The 21,541-nt window shown below is 38.6% G+C and overlaps 2 protein-coding genes across 2 annotated transcripts; one reads left to right on the forward strand and one right to left on the reverse strand.

Annotated features, from left to right (window-relative positions):
* Window positions 1–2,329: 2,329 nt before the first annotated feature.
* Window positions 2,330–11,925, forward strand: LOC111037360 (protein pygopus). Its single transcript, XM_022319892.1, has 3 exons — window positions 2,330–4,616; window positions 5,437–5,946; window positions 10,322–11,925. The coding sequence occupies exons 1-3, from the start codon at window positions 4,495–4,497 to the stop codon at window positions 11,208–11,210; spliced, it is 1,521 nt and encodes a 506-aa protein (XP_022175584.1). The 5' UTR covers window positions 2,330–4,494; the 3' UTR covers window positions 11,211–11,925.
* A 225-nt stretch (window positions 11,926–12,150) lies between these two features.
* LOC111037361 lies at window positions 12,151–19,273 on the reverse strand. Its single transcript, XM_022319893.1, has 3 exons — window positions 18,642–19,273; window positions 17,663–17,801; window positions 12,151–12,705 (listed from the first exon to the last, which is right to left on the reverse strand). The coding sequence occupies exons 1-3, from the start codon at window positions 18,940–18,942 to the stop codon at window positions 12,534–12,536; spliced, it is 612 nt and encodes a 203-aa protein (XP_022175585.1). The 5' UTR covers window positions 18,943–19,273; the 3' UTR covers window positions 12,151–12,533.
* Between the last annotated feature and the right edge of the window lie 2,268 nt (window positions 19,274–21,541).

The raw sequence follows: 21,541 nt of genomic DNA on the forward strand, positions 1-21,541 counted from the left end.
TTAGGTCGTCTCTAAGACGCCGTTGTGATAAACAAAAGAAAAAGGGTGGGAGGTAAAGTAGGTAACAACTGTGCTGTTGTAGGTATGCAGTAGGAGTCTATAGTGTACCTTGCCCGTTGAGTTGGTATAGGTCACTCGTGTAATTGGAAGTGTTAAATTTTAATTCACCGATAAATCATTTTGACGCTATTTTAACGCGTTGAGTGGAGACCTACATATTACCAAGTGGGGGTATATTACATTAAATATTAGCAAATTTTCATATTGCGTTATTATAATTATTTTGGTAATTTTATTTATTTTACTATTAATACGGTACAACCCCCCCCCCATCCATGACCAACCACATAAGAAAAAAAATATTTGAGTTGAAAATCAAAGCATTTTTACTACTCCAAAATGACATACAAAAAAATGAAAACAAAACAGACACACATCATTGTAAATGTCAAATAAATTTACATCCATCACCCCGCGCAGAATCAGAAATATAGTGTTTGGTTTTATAATAGCTATTAAATACATTAAATTGTATGTTTCATTACGGTACGGATAAGAAATAGTTTGAGATATCATATTTTATATTTAAATAACTCGACCGTTAAGGTCCGCACTGAGAATTACTCTCAGGTGCAAGGCCTCGGCAAGATGGGCTCCTTCTCGCTCTATTTGGAAAATTATGGTATTGGTGACTTTTTTTGTTTTGCCACGATTTTTACGCCACAGGTGTTGCAGATGGAGGGATCCTCCCTCGGTTATATCGGTGATGGGTGAGTGATGTGCGTCGGTCGATGTTTGTCTTCACAGAGAAGTCGTTGTAGGGGGATGATTGGACTTTTGACTCGGTTTAGTATGGTGTTCAACGATTGTATCACACCCAAACGCAATTTGTCGCGATACGCTCCGTACACGCACTAATCGCGAGCGATCGTCATCATGGCATAAAATTGGGTTACCGCGAGCGCGTTTTCGCAACACGTCTCGACATCAGTCCTGCGCAGGACATTCCGCGCAGATTTGATGCCACCGTGGGTAGTACAACACATAATGGATACAACAATAATATACTTACGCCGTTATTGGAGATTTCCACTCGAGCACAACCCACTCGCCGCCTGACGATAACATATATTATATACAGGGTGGCTCACGTGCAAACATGTCCACCCACCTTTTATTTTTTATTCTTTCGTAATGCTGCAGTTGTTCAAAACATGATTTTCGGAACTTTTAAATAGACCTAAAGACCACGTTTACGAATACTTCGAACGAGAATTCCTTTATTTGATTGGAATTATTAAGTAGATTATTTCTTTGAAAATGTCGTTGTACTCATAAGTCATAAATATCTAAATCAAAATTTGAACGAGTAAGTTATTGGTAGTTAAAATTTTAAACATTAGGTATAATGCCAATCCTTATAAATGGTTTTACAAAGATATAAAATAAATTTATACTATCGGATCTAATGATAATAATACTTGGGCTATTTTTACAAATTACAAATGTTGATAGATAAATATTAGTCACTCAAAATTGTTTAATAATCACAGCTTCTTGTACAACTTCCAAACTCATTATCTCTAATCTTTAGTACACAAAGTTAAGCACCTAAGATGGAAACCACCAGCTCAAATTTTGATTTATAGGTACATCAAAAATCAAAATTTTGCCGAATAATTTAAAGTCAAAAAGTGGGTGGGCATGTTTGGTGAATCACCCTGTATGGCTATTTACATATGGGTGTGGGGAATTCCAATTTGTTACGTAAACGCTTCGGTTCCGAGTGACGACGATCGAGTATTTGATTTACGACTTAAATGTCAAACCACTACCCAAGTATAATCCCAAACACTTAATTTAATATTTTAATTGACAAAATGTTTGCAGGCGGTTTTGAAATTATGTATAGGTATTGGTCGGCCGCAGTACTGTCGATATAATTTTTGTACATTGTATAGTACTTGTAATTATATAATAAGTGAGTGCATTGAATATAAATTCAAATTATATTTGATATTTATAATCGATGGCACCTAGGTATTATGCACTTATAAATTTATAATAATATGTAGAATATGATATTTAAAATGCAAACGTCTATGGCGCATATAGGAATGACATTTTTAGACTTAATTTTCTTTTTGATGTTAAGTTATTATTGATTGTTGTTGTTTATTATAAATTTAAAATATACAAACGTAATATTACAAACGACAACACTGCGCCGTGTACCAATTCATCTTTTTGTTTTATTCTTCATAATATAATCATAGGTATCATAATATTATGTAATAGGTAACAATAATATTGTTTATTATGTCTATGAATATAATACAATATCAATTAGATACTAATTTAACCATGTGTACTCTTATTAATTATATGTTGATCAATTACCTACAAAAACCTACAAAATATCTACAATCTGAACTCTCTGAATGGAGGACACTTCCGAATAATGGACAAAATTGCAGTGATCAAGAGTGTCAGGTATTTAGAATTTTCCGAGTATTATGATGCTTCGTGCCACGATGCACATTACATTGTCGTTCTGTATAACTAGTATAATATGTAATATTATTATCGTCCAACTTTAATGAAACAAAAAATGTGTGCACATATTGTTATTACATAAAAGGTACTTATAACTATTATTCCATAATACCACACGCTGCCGATTGTTATAATAATTATCGTATACAGGCACACGTTTTTCCGCTAATCGGTGTGACCCATATACAGGCATGCAACAAGTGTCTCATAATATACAACAAATGAGTGGTTAGTGAATTTTTTTTCCGAATATTAGGCCTTTAGGGTCACCGCCGAAAACTATTATTACACTTAAACTTTACACGCAAGTGCAGCAACGCAAAGCTCATGTACAGAGTGTTTTAGGTTGTTCCGTATAAACTTTGTGAATGAATAAAACACATTTTCGGCAACGACTAATATCGAATTAATTGTTACCTATTTTTAGTTTCACGAATGCGGGATATTAAGGGTAGTTGTGATAAGATATCTGGTTCAGTTTTAGACCCATAGCAATGATAATAATTAATACATAGCGAGGGTATTGTCTTCCTCCAAAACCGCTCTTGCTTTGATATTTTGATTTGTCGCCCCGGGGAGTGCAATTTTTCATTAAAATAATAATTCAAGAATTTTTGGGTAGTAAATCTAAGTGATTAACAAAAATAAACTAAAATAAATCTTTAAGTATTGTTATTTCAACAAAAAATGAATTTGATTTGGCCCATCATACTCGTTGTGCATTTGTATTATTGTAACATTATTGTAATATATTACGTCGAGTGGGACACCACAAGTACCATTATTTTGTATTAAAAAAGTCTCGAGTAAAAAACGGAAAATTGGCCTTTTTGATTTCTGTCTCAGACGAGTGGTTATAATATTCCGAAAGTTTGCGCGGAACTACCTGAAACGTCCTGTATAAAAACGCGTTTTTAGAAAAACTTTTTTACCATTTACCTATTACGCCTACCTATATAGCCAATACGTATCCGTGCCGTGTCGCGTTCTAATTGAATTATTTTACCGACACGTTTGCATTTCGTTGTATTTATTTATTTATTTATATATATATATTATACACGTTTGTTTGTATAGGCAGTGCATTTAAAATTATACGCCGCTGTCGTTCTCCGGGAAAAACTAAAACGCGACGAGACGGAGCTATGGTTTTCCGGGGGGAAAAAACACGCGGAAAAATGTGAGACACGATCGACGATAATCGATTGGAATCGGTGCAAATACGCATATAATATACACCGCCAGTCTAAGTTTTCCCCGCGGGCGCGAGTGTTAAATGTCTCGACTATCGCATACGATTTGTAAGCAGCGCTCGATCGCACTAAATCATTATTATTATTAATTATCGTCCGCGGGTACCCGATGAGTGGAGTTTCGCGCTCGCAGTTTGACGGCGATCGTCGTCGTCACCGAGTCGTTGTCTGCGAATTGCGTGCATTCATTTTCGTATTATAATATTATAAATCGTAATAAACAACCGCGATAATAATATTATACACGTTTGATTACATTCCCCACTAGCAATTCAGTCGACGTGTTCGTGATTGTCATATTTCTATTTTTATTATTATTATTGTCGCACACTGTCGTTTTCTCGTCGGACCGCGTATCATGTTATGATGTCATTTTAATTGTTGTGAAAGTTCACTCTACACTCGAAATCCGCCACCGCCACTGTGCCGATCGCGGGTTGCCGACATCTCGTGCAGGCGGTGGTCGGGTGGGCGACGCCGGAGCGTGGGCGTGCGCTTTTTTACAATTTTTTTCGCGGCACCGGACCGACCGCCGTCGCCTCCGTCGGCCACACCGGTTTTGGCACTCTTCGTCGTCCGACTATCGGACGATTCCTCGTTAAAGGTATCTGCCAACGATTTCTACGACTTTACATAGTTTCAAGCCTCGAAAACAACGAAAATCTCCAGAAAAAAATTTGCAGACATGCGACCGTCCGCGATGGCGATCTCTAGGTTTGTCGTCGCCCTTCTGTGCGGTTGTTGCGGGTTTGCGGTGGCTTTGTCGAACGAAAAAAACACCACCAGAGGAGTGGACGAGTTCTTGACGTGAGTATACGATAATATTGGCAACAGTTGACTTTTAATATTGAAATAATAATAAAAAATGTAGCTTACATATTTTCTATATCTTTCAAATTTTACTGGTATCAAAATTATCAACCTATAGGCACTTGATTTATAAAGGAAAATAAATAATTTTTAATTTTGTATAGATACTTTAGCGGGATTTAATCTGTTTTCAGTGTTATAATTTATTTTTTAGTCCCAGTTTTAGGTTACTTATTTGATGTTATCCGGATTCATTTTCAGTAGCTGGAATTAAATTTGTTCTCCAAAAGTATGTTTAGATAAGATAAACATTTTGAAAAAAAGATTTGATACATCGAATAATTCATGATAACATATGATATCGGTGTCGGTTATTTGCCGCGATATCGATATCTTTTTATACCTATTTGACCACTACCAGCGATTATGATATTTAAAAATCGATTTGTTTTCATCGGGAAAGCTGTAATATAGTTGCGATGGTCTGTTTCTTTTGATTTGTAGAATAAAATGGTTCTACCATAAAAATCTCCGTTAAAAGAAATATGCGCGGATGACAGGTTGATATTTTTTATATTATATAAGCAGCTAAGAATACTTTACGTAGTTGCTACTACAAGTTCAACTTAACAAATCTTGGCAAACAGAATGGAATTCAATTTAAGACTTGACGATATTATATTCATATTATTTCCACTGTTTTCTATTTTCTAAAACGAGCTCTAGATAAATAATACGCATCTATATAATCATCCTGTGTCGCTGTACCTATACATTATGCGATGATTGAATTATTGTCTTACGTTTTCCGCTGCAGGTCCTTGACTCAAATGATCGGAACCGTTTTGAACACCGACGCCAGATATTCAGGACTGTTCGAGGATGGATCTCAATCGGTCTCTGGTCGGCCCAACCGTCCACCCGCCGCCGATTACTTCGACACCGGCCGACCACCATTTCCTGGCCAAGGCGGCAGGCCGTACCCTCCACCATACCCGGAAAACGGTGGACCGTACCCTCAACCGTACCCGGAAAACGGCGGACCGTACCCCCCACCATACCCTGGAAACGGAGGACCGTACCCTCCGCCATTCCGACCCAATGGGCTCCGTCCAGGTGGTCCAGGCGGCGGCTACCTGCAGCAGAACTCGGTCGTGCAGGCACTGAGTTCCATATCGGAACACGACGACCTGAGGTGCGTGCCCAGACTGCTGTGCGAGGTGTCGTCCGGGACCAGGCCCGGTTATAACCAGCAATCGGGTTACTACCAGCCACAACAACAACAGCAGTCCTCCATACCGTTCCTCACCAAGGACGCCCTGATCACGTGAGTGTGGTGTGCACCCACACACGGTTTATTTACACGTTATATATACATAGGTATTAGGAGTACTTTGAGTTATTATTTATAGTAACTCGGGCTTGTCACGGTGTCGTTATTATATCAAATACAATATATCATGGTTCGCATGTCCGCGATAATTGCGTATAAAATAAATATAATATATCATAGCGCGTTAAAGTCGTATATCAGTCGTCGTCTCGCTGGTTTTTTTCCGTCGATAAATCTACGCGGCCCGCGATCTGTGGCCCGTCCAGATAAGAAATGAAAAAGTGTCTTTGACGCCCGGAGACGTGCCTTTTACGCCTTTCTGCGGGTACACAAACACTCTGCGGAGACGTTGTGACGAGTGGACGGGGGTGCAGGGTGCGCGTAACGTAAACATTTCGATTTGCGGGGCTTAAATCGAAATTAACTTGTTTTTTCCTTCAACTCGCCCACCACCCACCACCCGCCGAACGCTTATTTATTGCGACGTGATTTACTGTGCTGGGTAACAGAAAAAACGCGTACCGCCGCCGCCAAACGGCGTGTGCGTCATAAACATTTTTTCGCCGACAGATTAACGATGTCTCCGCCGCATCTTCGATATGATTCCCCTCGGGAACCCTTTCACCGCTCAGATCACTTCCGGAAAATATATTACACTAACTGTATATAGTCCTCGACTGTGGCGGACTCGGCTACCGCGACCGTGTTTGTACCGCGGTATGATAATGTTATACCTATAATATTATGATGCGGTCGGTAAACGATGTGTTATTGCTTTGATAATAGAGCGTACGCGTAAAGTTCAAACGTCGTGATTATGTATCGTATTATCGTACCTACTTAATATACACACCGGAAGTATAGTTTCCGGTACCGTGCTCACGGGTAATCGCTACACGGACGGGTAGGTACTAACTCTTCGAAAGCAGTATAATCACGTCACGAGCCGTATAATAGTAATAGTGATAATGTAATATACTGTTCTTATTATGGTAAAGCAAACGACGAGGCGCCATCGAGAATTTTGGAGATCGTGAGCTTTTAGTCTTCTGCTTCTGTTTTTTTTTTTTGATTCAAACGTCCAACGACTCTGTTTAAACTTGTATTTTGTATCAAACGTAAACACAAGCCAAATCCCAAACCTTTGGACGATTTCTCCAATTCGTATCCGTTATTCGAAGGATTCGGTTGGTAATTTATACCCCAAAAAGACGTTTACTATATTTTAATGGAGGTTTAACTACGCATAAGACATGATCTTTTATTACTATAGAACGATAATGGTTGGTCTTTATTCAGTTGCCATAAGTGTTAAACCGCAAAGTCGACATAGCCAGTAGATAGATTTTTTATTTACCGAATTAAGACGATACTGTGCATCACACATGACGTGTCGACTCCGTCTTCGAGTTCAGCAGAACCGATTTTGTGTTGTTAGCTTATACATTTGAGCGAATTCACCAATTATTTAACTCATATGTTAGAACATTATCAGCTGCGCTTAAACTTCACCTTCTTTTGATATTTTAATTTTTTAGCTATACGCAGATTCGAGCTTTTTTAATTCTGAATATTTCACATACTTATATCTCAATTCAAAATTAAAATATAAAAAAAAAACCTATGTTTAAGCACCGAAAATGTTTTTACCTCTAAGTTTACAAATAATAGAGCAATTCGCCCTGATATTTGAGCTGACAACACAACATCGGTTTCGCTAAACTCAAATTCGACATGTCGTACGTTTGAAAGTCGGCAAACACATGTATATAGTCTTGTTAAGGTCATTCACAATGATTAGGCATAGGTACTTAAATGATAACCATTTTGAATCGCGGGTAACCCATTCGTTTAACACTGGCGTCCTTGACCGTAAAATATGTTACCCAGACATACCACAGTCCAGAGTTAGGCAAACGTCAATTAAAGACTGCCGAATCAACTTTTCTACATTACCCAACTCTATTCGTCAGTATTGGTCACATGGATGATTAGGAGATATCTATGGCTCACCTATATCTATGCGAGAACCCCCGATGGTCGGGGTTGCAATTGTTTGCTCGGCTGCTGCATTCGATCGTAATTCGTAGGATATGCAATATTGTTGTTATTATTATTATTATTATTATTATTATTATTATGATACATGCTAGCAATATGCTTTTATATTATTATTATTTCGTATACTATCGCTCTACGCACTGCTCTATTGTCCAGCACACAGCGATTGTGAGTGACAAAATAATAATATTTGTAATTATTGCGTTACGCGCTACGTCGTTTTGTAAACACCAAAAGCGGGTCCACGATGTCATTATGACAACAATTACAACAACAACAACAACAACAACAACAACAACAACAACGGTGATAACATAACATATTACAATATTATATTTTCATCATATTGTAACCAACGTTTTCATCTCCCGAGGCTGCCGTCGTACGTACAACAGTCCTACGCTAACCAACAATTATTATTATAATATATTATACGAATCCGGTTGAAATGAGCTGCGTGGGTCGTCCGCGAAATCGACCGACGTCGATGTTATGCGCTTGTCATAGCGCATATTATTGTACAATTATTATTATCGTTGTATTACATAGGCGAGAGTCGTCGAACTCGATCGGATTTGCATATAATGTGCGTTAAATATAGCGAATCTCGGGCCCCCCTCCCCCACCACTCAATCGTCAATAGAACAGTTTTTGTCTTTCGCTAGACGACTTTTACCCGACGCATACATTATAATGTCGGTATATTATGACTGTATCGTAATAAACACATCGCACCCCACACACATACAGGTGGTCGATGACTCTTGTCATCGGCAGACTTTCCAAATGCGCGTACACCGATATATCGCTCGTCATCCCACCGACAATCGAAATCGATGGTATACAACGTAAAATCGCGACACAGGGAATAGTCAGTAGTCACGACGTCTGCACTACGGTTTTATTCGTTTTTTATACAACATAGGTATGAGTGTATGACGATCATGGAACGTCACGATGATTTTTTTCAGTGGAGCGTTAAAATTGTACTTTAAAAATATAGCTTATGGGGCGCAATACACCCTCAATAATTGTAGTCGCCAATCTACATAATAATTATTAAAATAAAACATCAAATATGAAACAGAGCCATACTACGAAAACATAATATTTTTAGTAGAAATCTGAAGTATATAACAATAATAAATCGTACATTTTTCGGATAAGTACGATTGTGGGGGGACAGAGGTACAAAATCTAAAACACCCCCGTGGTTACACCAACGAACCGTTGTGATGATGCTACAGGATCTATCAGAGCGCGTGTTCACACGACTACATATTATACGTTTCGACGGGCGGAAGTCATTTATTGAATATTCTGTTGAAACGTCACCTCTCTGCTGCATATATTTCGAGTACAATTTCATCGAAACTCATTATCACTACACGAGTGTCTTTGGATCGAAAAATTTTTATTGACTAATAGTCACTTTTTACTAGGCATTTGAATGACAAATAATGACTAGTCAAAAAATTAGATTGCGATTCAATTTTCAATCATTTCAGTATTCGCAGTTAGATAGTTGGTGTTTTCAAAATACGAATTTGTCATACAGATTCTCCGACTAAACGGTCATCCATATTATGTTTATCTCTGTTGATTTTAATATTTCATTGATTTATGTAGAATATATAGTGAGATGTACGGGTGTCCCTACAAAATATCCTATATATATTTTAACGGTTATACTCAAAAACTTTTGAAATGTAAGGAAAATGAAATATCAGTATTTTATAGTAAAAATTAGAAGTGAAAAAACGGTTTTATTTTATAATGATTCCACAAATATCCAGTCATATCGTTGTATATATTGGTTAACAAATTAAACAAATTTTCGATTAAAAATTGAACGATTTGGTCGAAAATTAATAAATGGCCCAAAATGTATTGAGTACATATTTAAATATTTTGACGCAAACTGTTTTTGAACACCTCTATAATATAGAGCTAAAAGGTTGTTTTTCCAAGGTGTCTTAGATAAAAAGAATTCGAAAAATTACAACCTTACGAATCAAAATTATTCATAATTCTTACTATCTCACTATATACAGATGTAAAAAAATAATAAATATTTATTCAGGAGCCAGACTAAAATAGACAAATCTCACCTATGTTCTACAGCATTTTTACTATTACCTATTAGTTGTTAGTAATTAATGTACCTACGTGACGAGTTATACTTATGTGTTGCACTGTTACAAGAGCCCTAACATTCTGCACGATTTATGCAGGTGAAGTGATGAATAATGATAATATACTTAGTTAATGTGACAAGTTATAATTTCGTATATCACGTGGCTTTCAGATTGCTGACCGTGTTGAACTTTGTGGACGACTCACCGCTGCTCATGTTTGGCCGGGCCGCGTTGTTGGGGTACAACGCCCGGGGCGATTCCAAGTATTGCACGACCGCGTATCCGACCTGCCCCAGAGACCCCGACCAGCTGATCAACTACCTGAACAACCACAACGGCGGTTTCTTCCGGTTCTTCAACCAACAACTACCGCAGTACGCTCCGCAGTACGTTGCCCACCAACGGCCTCCGTACCCGCAACATCCTCCATACCCGGAACAGCCCCCGTATCCGGGACAACCTCCGTACCCGCAAAGGCCTCCTTACCTGCAAAGGCCCCCGTACCCGGATCAGCAACAGAACTACGCTCCACAGTACCCGAGGCCGCAACAGCACTTCGGCTACGGGTACAAGTCCCGAGTGGACGACCAACAGAACCCGAGAATACTCAGCGGGTCGCCGGGTCAGTACTACGACGTGCCTTCGGTCAACGACTTGCAGCTGGAAGGTCCCAGGCCGGCGCCGATGAGGTTTCCGTCGGCGATCGATCACGGCGGCGCCTCGAATTCTATCTCGCAGTTCGCGTTCCCGTCCGACCACAACGGCGGCGGCGGGAGTGTTGGAGGTGGAAACCGGCAGGCGAAAAGGGAGAAAATGATTTTCCCCGACAGGACCGGCACTGGTGGGCTCAGGGCCGACGTGGACAAGTACGGCAACTACAAAGGCGTGTACTACGCCGACGGTGCGATCAAGTTTGTCGACGACGCCACCTCGAGCGGCGGCCGACCGTCCACCATCAGACTTCCTCAGCGGCGACCGGCCGAAGACTTTGACGTGATCGGCAACAGGTTGCCCTACGAGAGGCGGCACAAGTTTCAGTTTCCCAGGACTACGGAGTGATGTGCCGGCGAAAGCGGTTCAATAGGGATGTGCGCGTGTGGTATATCTTGGTAAGGTGCGTTTAAACGAGCATCCCCTCGCTCCCAACAGCGTTTAACCCCTATATTTTTAATATTTATATAAAAAAAAAACAATTATTTATTTAAGTACATTAATACATTGGTATTGTACAATTTTATAAGGACATTAAATTATTATCGTACAATTAATATAATATATAACACAAAACTAGAGTATAAGCACAATAGTGAATTTCAGACCCGTTATATTATAATGTAGGTAATGTATGTTTATAACGGACGTTCTTGTTCGTCAAATATGTAGTCAAGCATTTTCGGAACACTTTATACAACACAAAAGATTCGTGATTGTAAATAATATAATAATATTACCACAATTCATTATACTTAACTATCTTTGTTTTCGGAAAAATCACACTTCCTGTACCCCCACACGTTTCGTTTGTTATAATAATTTATTTAAGTAGCGTCATTATAAGTAAGTATTGATATTGTATATTACCAAGTACCAACCCTCTCAATTATTATGTTACCATTCGCTTCGACAATGCTTGTTGCTAATTTTTCTTTGTACATTTTATTATCATTGTTATTGTTATTTACATCATTTGTACTACGACACTGTTGTTCATATAAAAACCTAAACTTATATAAAACGATTGATGATACGTATACAATAATAAATTTACATTATACTTGTGGTCAATTTTTTTTATATATTTTTTTTATTTATACATAATATTAAGTTAAATACATAAATAGATGTGTATATAATAGGTAACTGCAGATGTACTGCCTATACATCGTGTACTATATAATATTATATCGTACTTATACATATAGGCTCGATTGAGGTAACTTATAAATACCTTATACGATGCGCATAATAATAATAATAATAATAATAACAATTACTGTAATGTCTTAATAATAATTATCGGTTGTAATTGATAAAAAAAAAAAAACATATTGTTACTGATTTCTACGCGCAATCGGTTGACGGTGACCGCAACGAAGATGGCGTGGACATGACTTATGTTACAAGCTGGATTTGCGAGGGCGGAAAAATCGTTTGATTTTTTATCTTTTGATCAACTGCGGTTGGCTTCAACATTACAACAAGACGTTAAAGGTCGCGCGCGTATACATCAACAGCAGCTGGCCTGCCTACGTTTCAAGGAGCGGTTATAGGTATACCGCGGTCTTATAACAATTATTATTATATTATTATTACGATGCATCGGTTTAAGGACTAGACTGTGGTCGCTGCGTCGGCGTCACACACGTAGGTATAATAATTATTTTACAAGATCTTCACTTTCTTCATCATTTGCATCACCTGTAGCCCTGGAAACGGACATCCGGGGTAGAAGTTGTGACATCCCGTGTTGTCGATGCCGTTGATGAGTTGGCCCATGTGCGCGGCGAAATGATATTTGGACGTCACTTCGGCCGTCGTGGAAATGGTCGTTTCTCTGTAAATACGAATCGTAATAATAAAATAATATGGTTATCAATGAGATGTTATAATGAAATGGGCCTGTCAAGAAAACGACACGGTGACCAAACATTTTTATACAATGGTTAAAAGCGATAACAATTGTTTTCATTTTAAATTTAGTTGCATTGACGTAGACTATCAAACTCTTCTAACTTTTCCCTGATCAAAATGCGTGGATTGCACATTGGTTTAAACAGGGAAAATGTTCGAGTGATTGTACTAGAGTTCAAAACCGGTAAATCGTTTAACTTGCACTCGAACCGATCAATGACGTTATTACACGACGTTACTGATTTTTAAATAAACGAAAATATATATTTTTATGAAATGTAACTATATGTATTATATATTTAAATTAGGACTAATTATCAATTTGGAAAAAAGAACTCATTTTTATAAATATTATAGTTTATTGATTTTTAAAATATGAAAATATTTTTAAATTGTATGCAGTTATAGATATTATAATATAACATATTATGAGCAATAATCTTTATACGTACGTTAAAATACAAATAATTATTCTGACCATCATTTGGTATTCGTTAATGAAAAATAGGTCGTGTATTATGTAATGATCGGAATGAGGGTAATTCGATCATTACTTTTTGCTGTGCCGAGTGCAATTCGACCTTAGCCACGTATTGACTATTAATGCTGTGATTGCAGACGTCTACATAAAAAAAAAAATCGATCCGTAACGAGCCGGTCTCATGCTGTTGGAATCATAAGTATATATATATAGGTCAAGTTTTGGATGTGATGTTCAAGTTACGGACAACGCCTAGCTAGTCCGACGAGAATCTCGAGGCAAACGCGTTAGTTATTTCACAAACCGTGTACGATAATAATAACAACAATACAAACCAGAGAAGATACAAAACTAGAATCGCAATTTTTGTGTTTTTTCATATTAATATTATCGTCGATGAAAATCTTTATCGTGTGCATAGCTGCGTAATAAATATAATATATGAAAAAAAAAACGATAAAAAAGTCAAATCACTCGAAATCGTCGGCGTTCGTGAAAGGAAGATAATAATAATAATACGCAATGTGAATTTAAAAACCTGATTTTATTTGTCCCGACGAGGGAAAAATATAATAATAATATGTAATATTATATATATATGAAAAAGTGACGTTTAATTTTGCCGAGCGAAAAATTACGATTCCAATCTCCCCTCTCTCTTTCTCATCCTCTCTGTCTCTCTCACGCCGTGTACGCGGTGCTCCTTTCTTCGCCGTCAAATCCCCAAAGGATTCTCCGGGCCCGGTCCACGCCGTTAAGAGGGTCTCCCGCCCCGCCACCGATGAAAAATAATAATAATAATCATCTTTTGAATATTCACAAAAGGAGGTATAGCTGGCGAACGCCGGCGACGACGATTTTCCCCGTATTATTATTATTATTGGCCCGTCGGAGATCGGTGCGCGCGATCGGTGACACGAGTTATTATTAGTATTTTTTTTTCCCGCGGCGCCAAACCCCGAGTGAGGAAAAAAAACGTTTTCAAGTTCAGACCGGAGGTCTCGGGTATCGAACGAGGGGAACCGCGTGTAAATCACGTCGACGCCGGGGAAAAAAACAAAATAAGTAATATTACTGACGCTAGGATATTTCGCGAAATCGGTAGTAAGAATATTTTATTTTATTATTAAAAAATGGCCAGAGCCCAACATTACAGAATAACGAAAAACAAAACATATCATAATGAACGAGTATGTAGCATTGTCACTGGTGATTGCGTAGGGTGACGGTTAGAAGATGTAATGGCTATATATGGGCACATTAAACCGCAGTCAATTGAATGTCTGTGACAATAATTCATAGAAAATATGGGTACAACGTAAGGGTTGGGGTAGAGAGTGAAAATTCGGATAACTCGGAAGTCAACACGGTAGATATTATTATATTATAATTTGTCGGAGCTGGAAATTGATTCCTTAAGATTTCGGAGAAGACGCGTTTATATCGATTTATAATATACCATTATACCATCGCATTAAGTAGCCGGTACTATATTGTTGTTGTTGTTGACATCATTGCAAACTACTTTTTAACGTTCCTATTTAATATTATATATATATATATATATATATTACGTGCAATGTATCTGTGGGGAAAAGAGATCTGTGATTTATGCATTGAAAAGATGGATTATACGCTTCGAGGCGAACGATCGTTTCGAGTAAACAACTATGCTGCTGTCTATTCGATCCAGTGATTTCGTCACAGGTCGTCTCGACGAGGGCTCGAAATGGCTGGCGGCGAGGTCGACGATGTTACCTACCTATTAATTCGTCGACGAAATGGATTCAAGACTTATATGTTGGTACCCACCGAGTGATTAGCCACAAGCGTGGTTCGAATTTAGATTTTTGGAAATATACTTGAGGACCATATCTTGCAACATTTAAGGACTACATACATGGTGGTATGTAAACATATTTTTTTTTCATTGGAGCACTATAAGTACTTACCACATTTTTTTACTGTAAATTATTTAGCAGATGGTTTTATTTGAAAACCCATCTTACCGAAATTAGAACAAGTGGTATCAACTTTCTACATCTACGTTAAAAAATTTTTGTATACTTATGTATATTATGAAGTATTAAAGAGCTTAATAGTACTACATATAGGTATTCAGTATAATGTAGATTTAATACTTAGTATCGTCTCTCGTTGTTATTAGTTATTAGGTACACACTAACAAATGTTGACAAATTTTAGAAATGTTTTTTTTTATTATTTATATTAGCATAAATGTAAACAATTTTTTAAATCATCATAGCCCTTAATATTATTCTTAGATAACATTCAAAATTTGCTCGTAGACGTTTCGTTTTCAAGGAAAAAAAATTGTTTGATCAAAAACGTACAATAAAAAAGGATGGTTATAGTGTGTGAAATAATAAGAATATATCGCCACTGGACGGAATTCTTCAATGTTATTCTTAATGTCAATTAAAAGTTAGCGAAAAAAACGTTGAAATCGATAACGCGTATTAGTCATAAAGTACATTAATTTTTGATTTGCACGAACATTTACCAAGACGTTTATAACACTGTGCATGCATTACATTATTATATGTTATTATGAAATAAAGAACAAACACCGAACAAGAGCGAACAAATCAGTATCGTACGTTAGTACTACACGATACGAGAATAAAATAAACTTAACTACAAGATAAAGATTATTAACTGTAAGAAGTTTAGTTACAACGATAACAATATTAACTGAATAAGTCAGTAAGTTAAAAACGAAGATAATTAACTAGTGAAGTTACAAAGTTTTAAAAAAAATTAACTTTTAGCTTTAACTTGTTGACAAATTAATGCCCACCTGATACAGAGCTAGGTATATTATAATATTATTAACATCTCTCGCGGTGATGTAATCATTCGATCGACAGCTGTCGGACACGATAATATCGTCATTGTCGATCCTCGTGTTATTTTTCGACGCGTTTTAAAGTGCGTATACATTATATTATTATTTTACGAACGACACGTTTTTCAACGCTTACGCGCTCGTCACGCTGCGTACACAAAAATATTAACATAATAAAAAAATAAATACTTTTTAACGTCGTCGCCAGGAGAGGTGCCGCTGTACATAAAATATTTTATATATTATCACATTATGCACTCGAAATTTACATATACGAGAAAACGCGCAGCAAATCATTATTCTCATATTATACGAATGCGAACGATTATTGTTGTTGTTGTTATTATACTGTTATGATATACATAATGTAATAATATATACGGCGTGCGTATATTATATTGTGTGCTTTTCCGCGAGAGATTTATCACTTAATTTTTTTCACCGTTTTACTCCTCCTCGAGTCGTAAATAACGCACTCGCGCATACACGTACGGCAGTTTCTCGGCGAAGCGATTTATGATTGCTCCGATCGTCTACCAGTGTTTTTTTTTTTATTTTCTAACAATTTCCGGTACACGGTTTCCCTCGACGAAATCCGTTTTACGCAGAGTGAGCGGGCGACAAGTCATCCGGACAGCGTTTTTTTTTCTCGCCGGTTTCGTCATCGGCGGGCAATGAGCATGACATATTCAAGTATCGTTCGAAAATCGAACAAAAAAGAATTCTAACAATTCGTGGTCGATATTATAATGTTATTATGCCGGGATCAGGTACCTATATCCATATACAGTAATATTCTACTGGTACTCCCGAAAACAACCCTCCAACGCATCTTTTACCCTCGGACTTGTAGCACATTTGTCGGAAACAAATTTAAAAAGCTACCTCTATGTGTAATAATTTTGACATTTTTGGGCGTAGGTATACATGTGACTAACGCACTAGCACTACAGTATTGAAACCGATGCTTAAAAAAAATTTCGACAACAATACAAAAAACAGCTGCATTGTCGTTGGACTTTGTTGGAAAATGTTGCGCAACGAAATAATGTCACCACCGACTGCGATTTGCAGTTTGACGGTTGAAAAATATTCGTCATATTGCCTGGAGACATATTATGCTATGTTATATGCTATGTACTATGCAATATTCGCATGGAGTCGATGTCTCAGTTTTTTTTTTATGGTGTGTTGTTTATGCTGTGTACCTATATAATATGTACACATATCAGTGCCGACTCGAGCTACAGTGAAATCGAAAGTTGCTAAACAAACAATTTTGATATTATTATCGGCATTGTCATAATAATATTGTATAGTGTGTCTACTGCAGTATACTATACGATTATATACGCTGCAGCAGACGGTTTTCAGCGTTTGAAAACTTGATGGAAACCTAATCGGGATCAACGAGCACAATATCGTCATCGAGCACGATGGCCGTGTACCGCGGTATATCGTTTAGCGGTTGTATATTACTACGTGCAGTATATAGCTGGTAGTACATAATAATAATAATAATAATAATACCTAATTAGCGACAACAGGTATCTCTCGGATTCGGTGAGCGAGTCTCGGTTCGTGGACGCAGTCAGCTCGCAAATGAGTTTCGGCAAACACGATTCCTTGATGGTGTTGACCAGTTTCATTCGGGCCGAATACGATTTGGCTGTAAATGAAATGTATAAAACAAACAAAGTTATAATTAGGTCCGATTATCACACCGCGCACAGTTTCTCGTTGCAAAACAGACACGCACGCACGCACGATCGTCGTAACAACCGGTGCACGCGAATGAAAGTAAAACCAACCGGTATTTATGTTTTTTAGTACCTCGATAAAAAAAAAAACGGCAGCCGTAATACTTACAAGACATTATTATAGTGTCGTGTGTGCATAGAGTAATATATAATATCAATAAATTACGTATGTATATAGTGTGGCAATGGGCATTATAATATTATCCCATAATGTTGTATTAAATATTACTTTATTGTAGCTCATGCTGTATTGCACAATCGCTCGGAAAGTTTAGTTAGGAATTGTACAATATTCGCTGCGGATTTTTCGCAGCCTCCCGGTGTAAATTTAAATATGATTATATTAATCGACAATATTATTATTGACATTGAACCTTATTATATTATTTTGTAAGCGTCGCGAAACACGTGCCCGTGAGGTCGTGGTCGGCTGGAGGGAGGTACGCAGCGGTCGGGAGCGTAATCACGGGGTCGCGGAAGAAGCATTCGACGCGCTGGAGAGATAACGATAATAATACATACGAAGAACAGAAGAATAACAAGAAGATTAGAACTGTGGTAACCCGCGGTCGCGTTTCCTCCAAGGTCCACGGTACCTACCTATGATATCATATGACGGTGACGTACATATAGTGATTAATAAAAGTCGAACGAGGCCGTCTATTCAAGTACTACGCGGTAGTGACCTCGAACACTTAAATGTGTTTTATTATCGTATTTTCGTATTATTTTTTCGACCCATTGCTCACCGAACGCTTCCATGTCTGGATCATCTTCCGCGCCTTGGCCTTCCGCCGTCGGTCTACCGCCTCGGCCGATGTCGTCGGGGGGGCCCACCGCCGCCGCCGCACTCGGCGCAGGTTTCGCCGACCGGGCGACTCTCTCGCCAGCCGACTTTTCCGAAGACTGCTGCCGGTTCCGCTGATGGTGGTTGCCATGCTGTTTTCCGCCGTATTCCTCGAACATGTGCTTGACCATGCCGGCCAGGTCGCCGGTCAACAGGAAGAACAGCACTATGAGCACGGCGAACCGGGCCAGTCCCGAGTCCATGGCGGCCTACACGTCCGACGGGTCGATGGCGCGTCGCGGGAGGTACGAAATACCTGTATAGTTTTGGGGGCAAAGTGCAACGTCAGTGTCGGCGTTTTCGGTGGACGGCCGGCCCCGGGAGCATGGCCGACGAGCCTCGGCGACGGATCGCGGGAGAACAGCCTCCTCGTGGCTGCGGCACTACGGCGACGGTACGCGCCTGGGAAGTATCGGAGTGAAATCGAAAGCGAAAAAGAAACCGAAATCGAAACGACTGCGTAATAACGATATTGTTATATGGACGCGAACGAGACTGCGGCGAGCCGGTGCGCGTCGGATATTGCGTTCGGCAACGACGGCGGCGGCGGCACGACCGGCGTCCTTCGGATCCCCTCCACCGCCACCCGAACCCACCCATCCATCCGGCCCAGGCGTTTGGCCTACATAATATTGTTATTATAACTATTATTATATGTTGTTATCGCGTGCGTCGAGTTTGCGACTCCCCTCCCATGGCCGCCCCCACACCGCCGTCACCCGAGGAAGTCTAGTTGGAACAAGTGAAAGTGTCGAGTTTGAGAGTAAAAAAAAACAAAAAACACGTTACAAAGACCGAAATCGCAGCAGCAGCAGCAGCTGCTTCGTCGGCTCTTACCGCATCCGACTATGTACCACTTGGCAACACTGTAATCGGTCGTTCGAATAATAATAATAATTGGCCATGTAATATAATAAATTATATATTATATTATTATACTATTAAACGACGATCGCACAAGTGCAAACGGTATTATAGAAAGTGAAACCTTTTATATTATTATGTATTGGGGACTTACCGATGGAGCTCGGTCGTCCTTTTTTCAAGCGCCAATTGCAGGAGTGACAAGTGAAGTCGTTATTCCGAATAGCGATAAAAGAAATAGTAATACCCTGAAATCCCGTCTTAGGTGCAACTGGTGCGTATTTATAATCATATTATCTATGTATCTATAATCATGACGTATTCAAGGCAAACTGAGCAGCGAGTTTTTCAGGTCTGCAAGTAACCCTCCCCATACCCCTCGCACACTGCACACTTACCATTGTTATACCATAATTTATCTTGAACATAAGATTGGCATGACCGCAACGGTTAATCTGCTTATCTCATCGTGACCGCAACCGGTATGCAGCCATCTTTTTTGGCCGAACGTATGGGGGGGGGGGGGGGGTGCTGTAGGTATTCGGTTTATCGATGGGCTGATGGAGGGTGTCATGGATTCATCTGTATCTTGTTTCTTATTCTATCGTTGCTATTAGGTACTTCATAAGATACATCAACGAGGATAACGGTTCTCGTTTCATATTTTTCATAGGACCACTATAATACACATTTTTGGCCAATGAGTAGCTCGGGCGAATCATGCATTGAACGCCAATATTCTGGACTGATCCTTCTTTCACCAGTCGACTCGATGAAGGTATCTCGTACATTTTGTTTGTATTGTTTGTAATCAAATTCATCTATTATACGAGAATTTGTATCGTATTTCTGAAGTTCTCAATCGTTCAGCCAATAATATTGTAATTTCGTCCAACAATTGTTATGTACATTTTACTTTGTTTTCTAAGGACCAAGCCCTTATTTTATATTAGTGAAATAAAATATTGTTATAATATTTTATATTGTTTTAGATATTTTGGACGTACTTTGTATTTTCGGAGCTAATTTGGAGGGTGTGCTCCGAAGAAAAAAACAAAAAAAAAACGACCGATTTGAGGGTACACGATGTATAGTTATAATAATGCGTTCCTCGCTATAAATAGGCTCTACTCGACACAATAATATGGCGAAATCGATTCATCCATTGTTTCGACAGGTCGAATTTGAAAACATCGACAGCGGTGCTGTATAATAATAATAATAATAATAATAATAATAATAATAATGAATGTTAAAGTGTGCCTACATATAATGTTATGCGTTATTATTATATTATAGTTTCGACTTTCGAGTGTTTGTACGAAAACTCTTCGCTTTTGCAATACGCGAACCGATTCAATTGAGGCCCAACAAAAAGCCACAATGAACTACATGGAGCGCGAGTGACTTTTGATTCCCCCCCCCCCCCGTACTTGTTTAATTGTATCGAATATCCATTACAATGCGCATACGCATTAAGAGGAGGTACGCGGCAATAATAGACATTATACAGATTATGGACATGATTTTTTTTCCGAACGATCCGGCGGCATTGTTGTTCGCGATGGCGCTCGTTGCTCAAGTACGCCTCGTTCAACGACGACCGTCGAGTGCGATTGTCCGTTAATATTTAACATTCGCTACTAGCGGTATACCATTCAATTAAATTACTATAAATACATATTATACACTGACTAACCCCTATTTATTTTCAGATTTTCGCTTCGATTCACCGTCGTCCGAACACACATTTTTTCCGGTCAACAGGTCTCGAGACGTTCGATTGCACTCGATCGTCATCTGCGGCATCACATGCTATATATTATACGTCACTTCAACGAAGAGCGAACACACGCACACGCACGCACACACACACACACACACACACACACACACACACACACACACACACACACACACACACACACACACACACAC

The sequence above is a fragment of the Myzus persicae genome, unplaced genomic scaffold, assembly GCF_001856785.1.
Source record: "Myzus persicae strain clone G006 unplaced genomic scaffold, MPER_G0061.0, whole genome shotgun sequence".
Taxonomy (NCBI): domain Eukaryota; kingdom Metazoa; phylum Arthropoda; class Insecta; order Hemiptera; family Aphididae; genus Myzus; species Myzus persicae.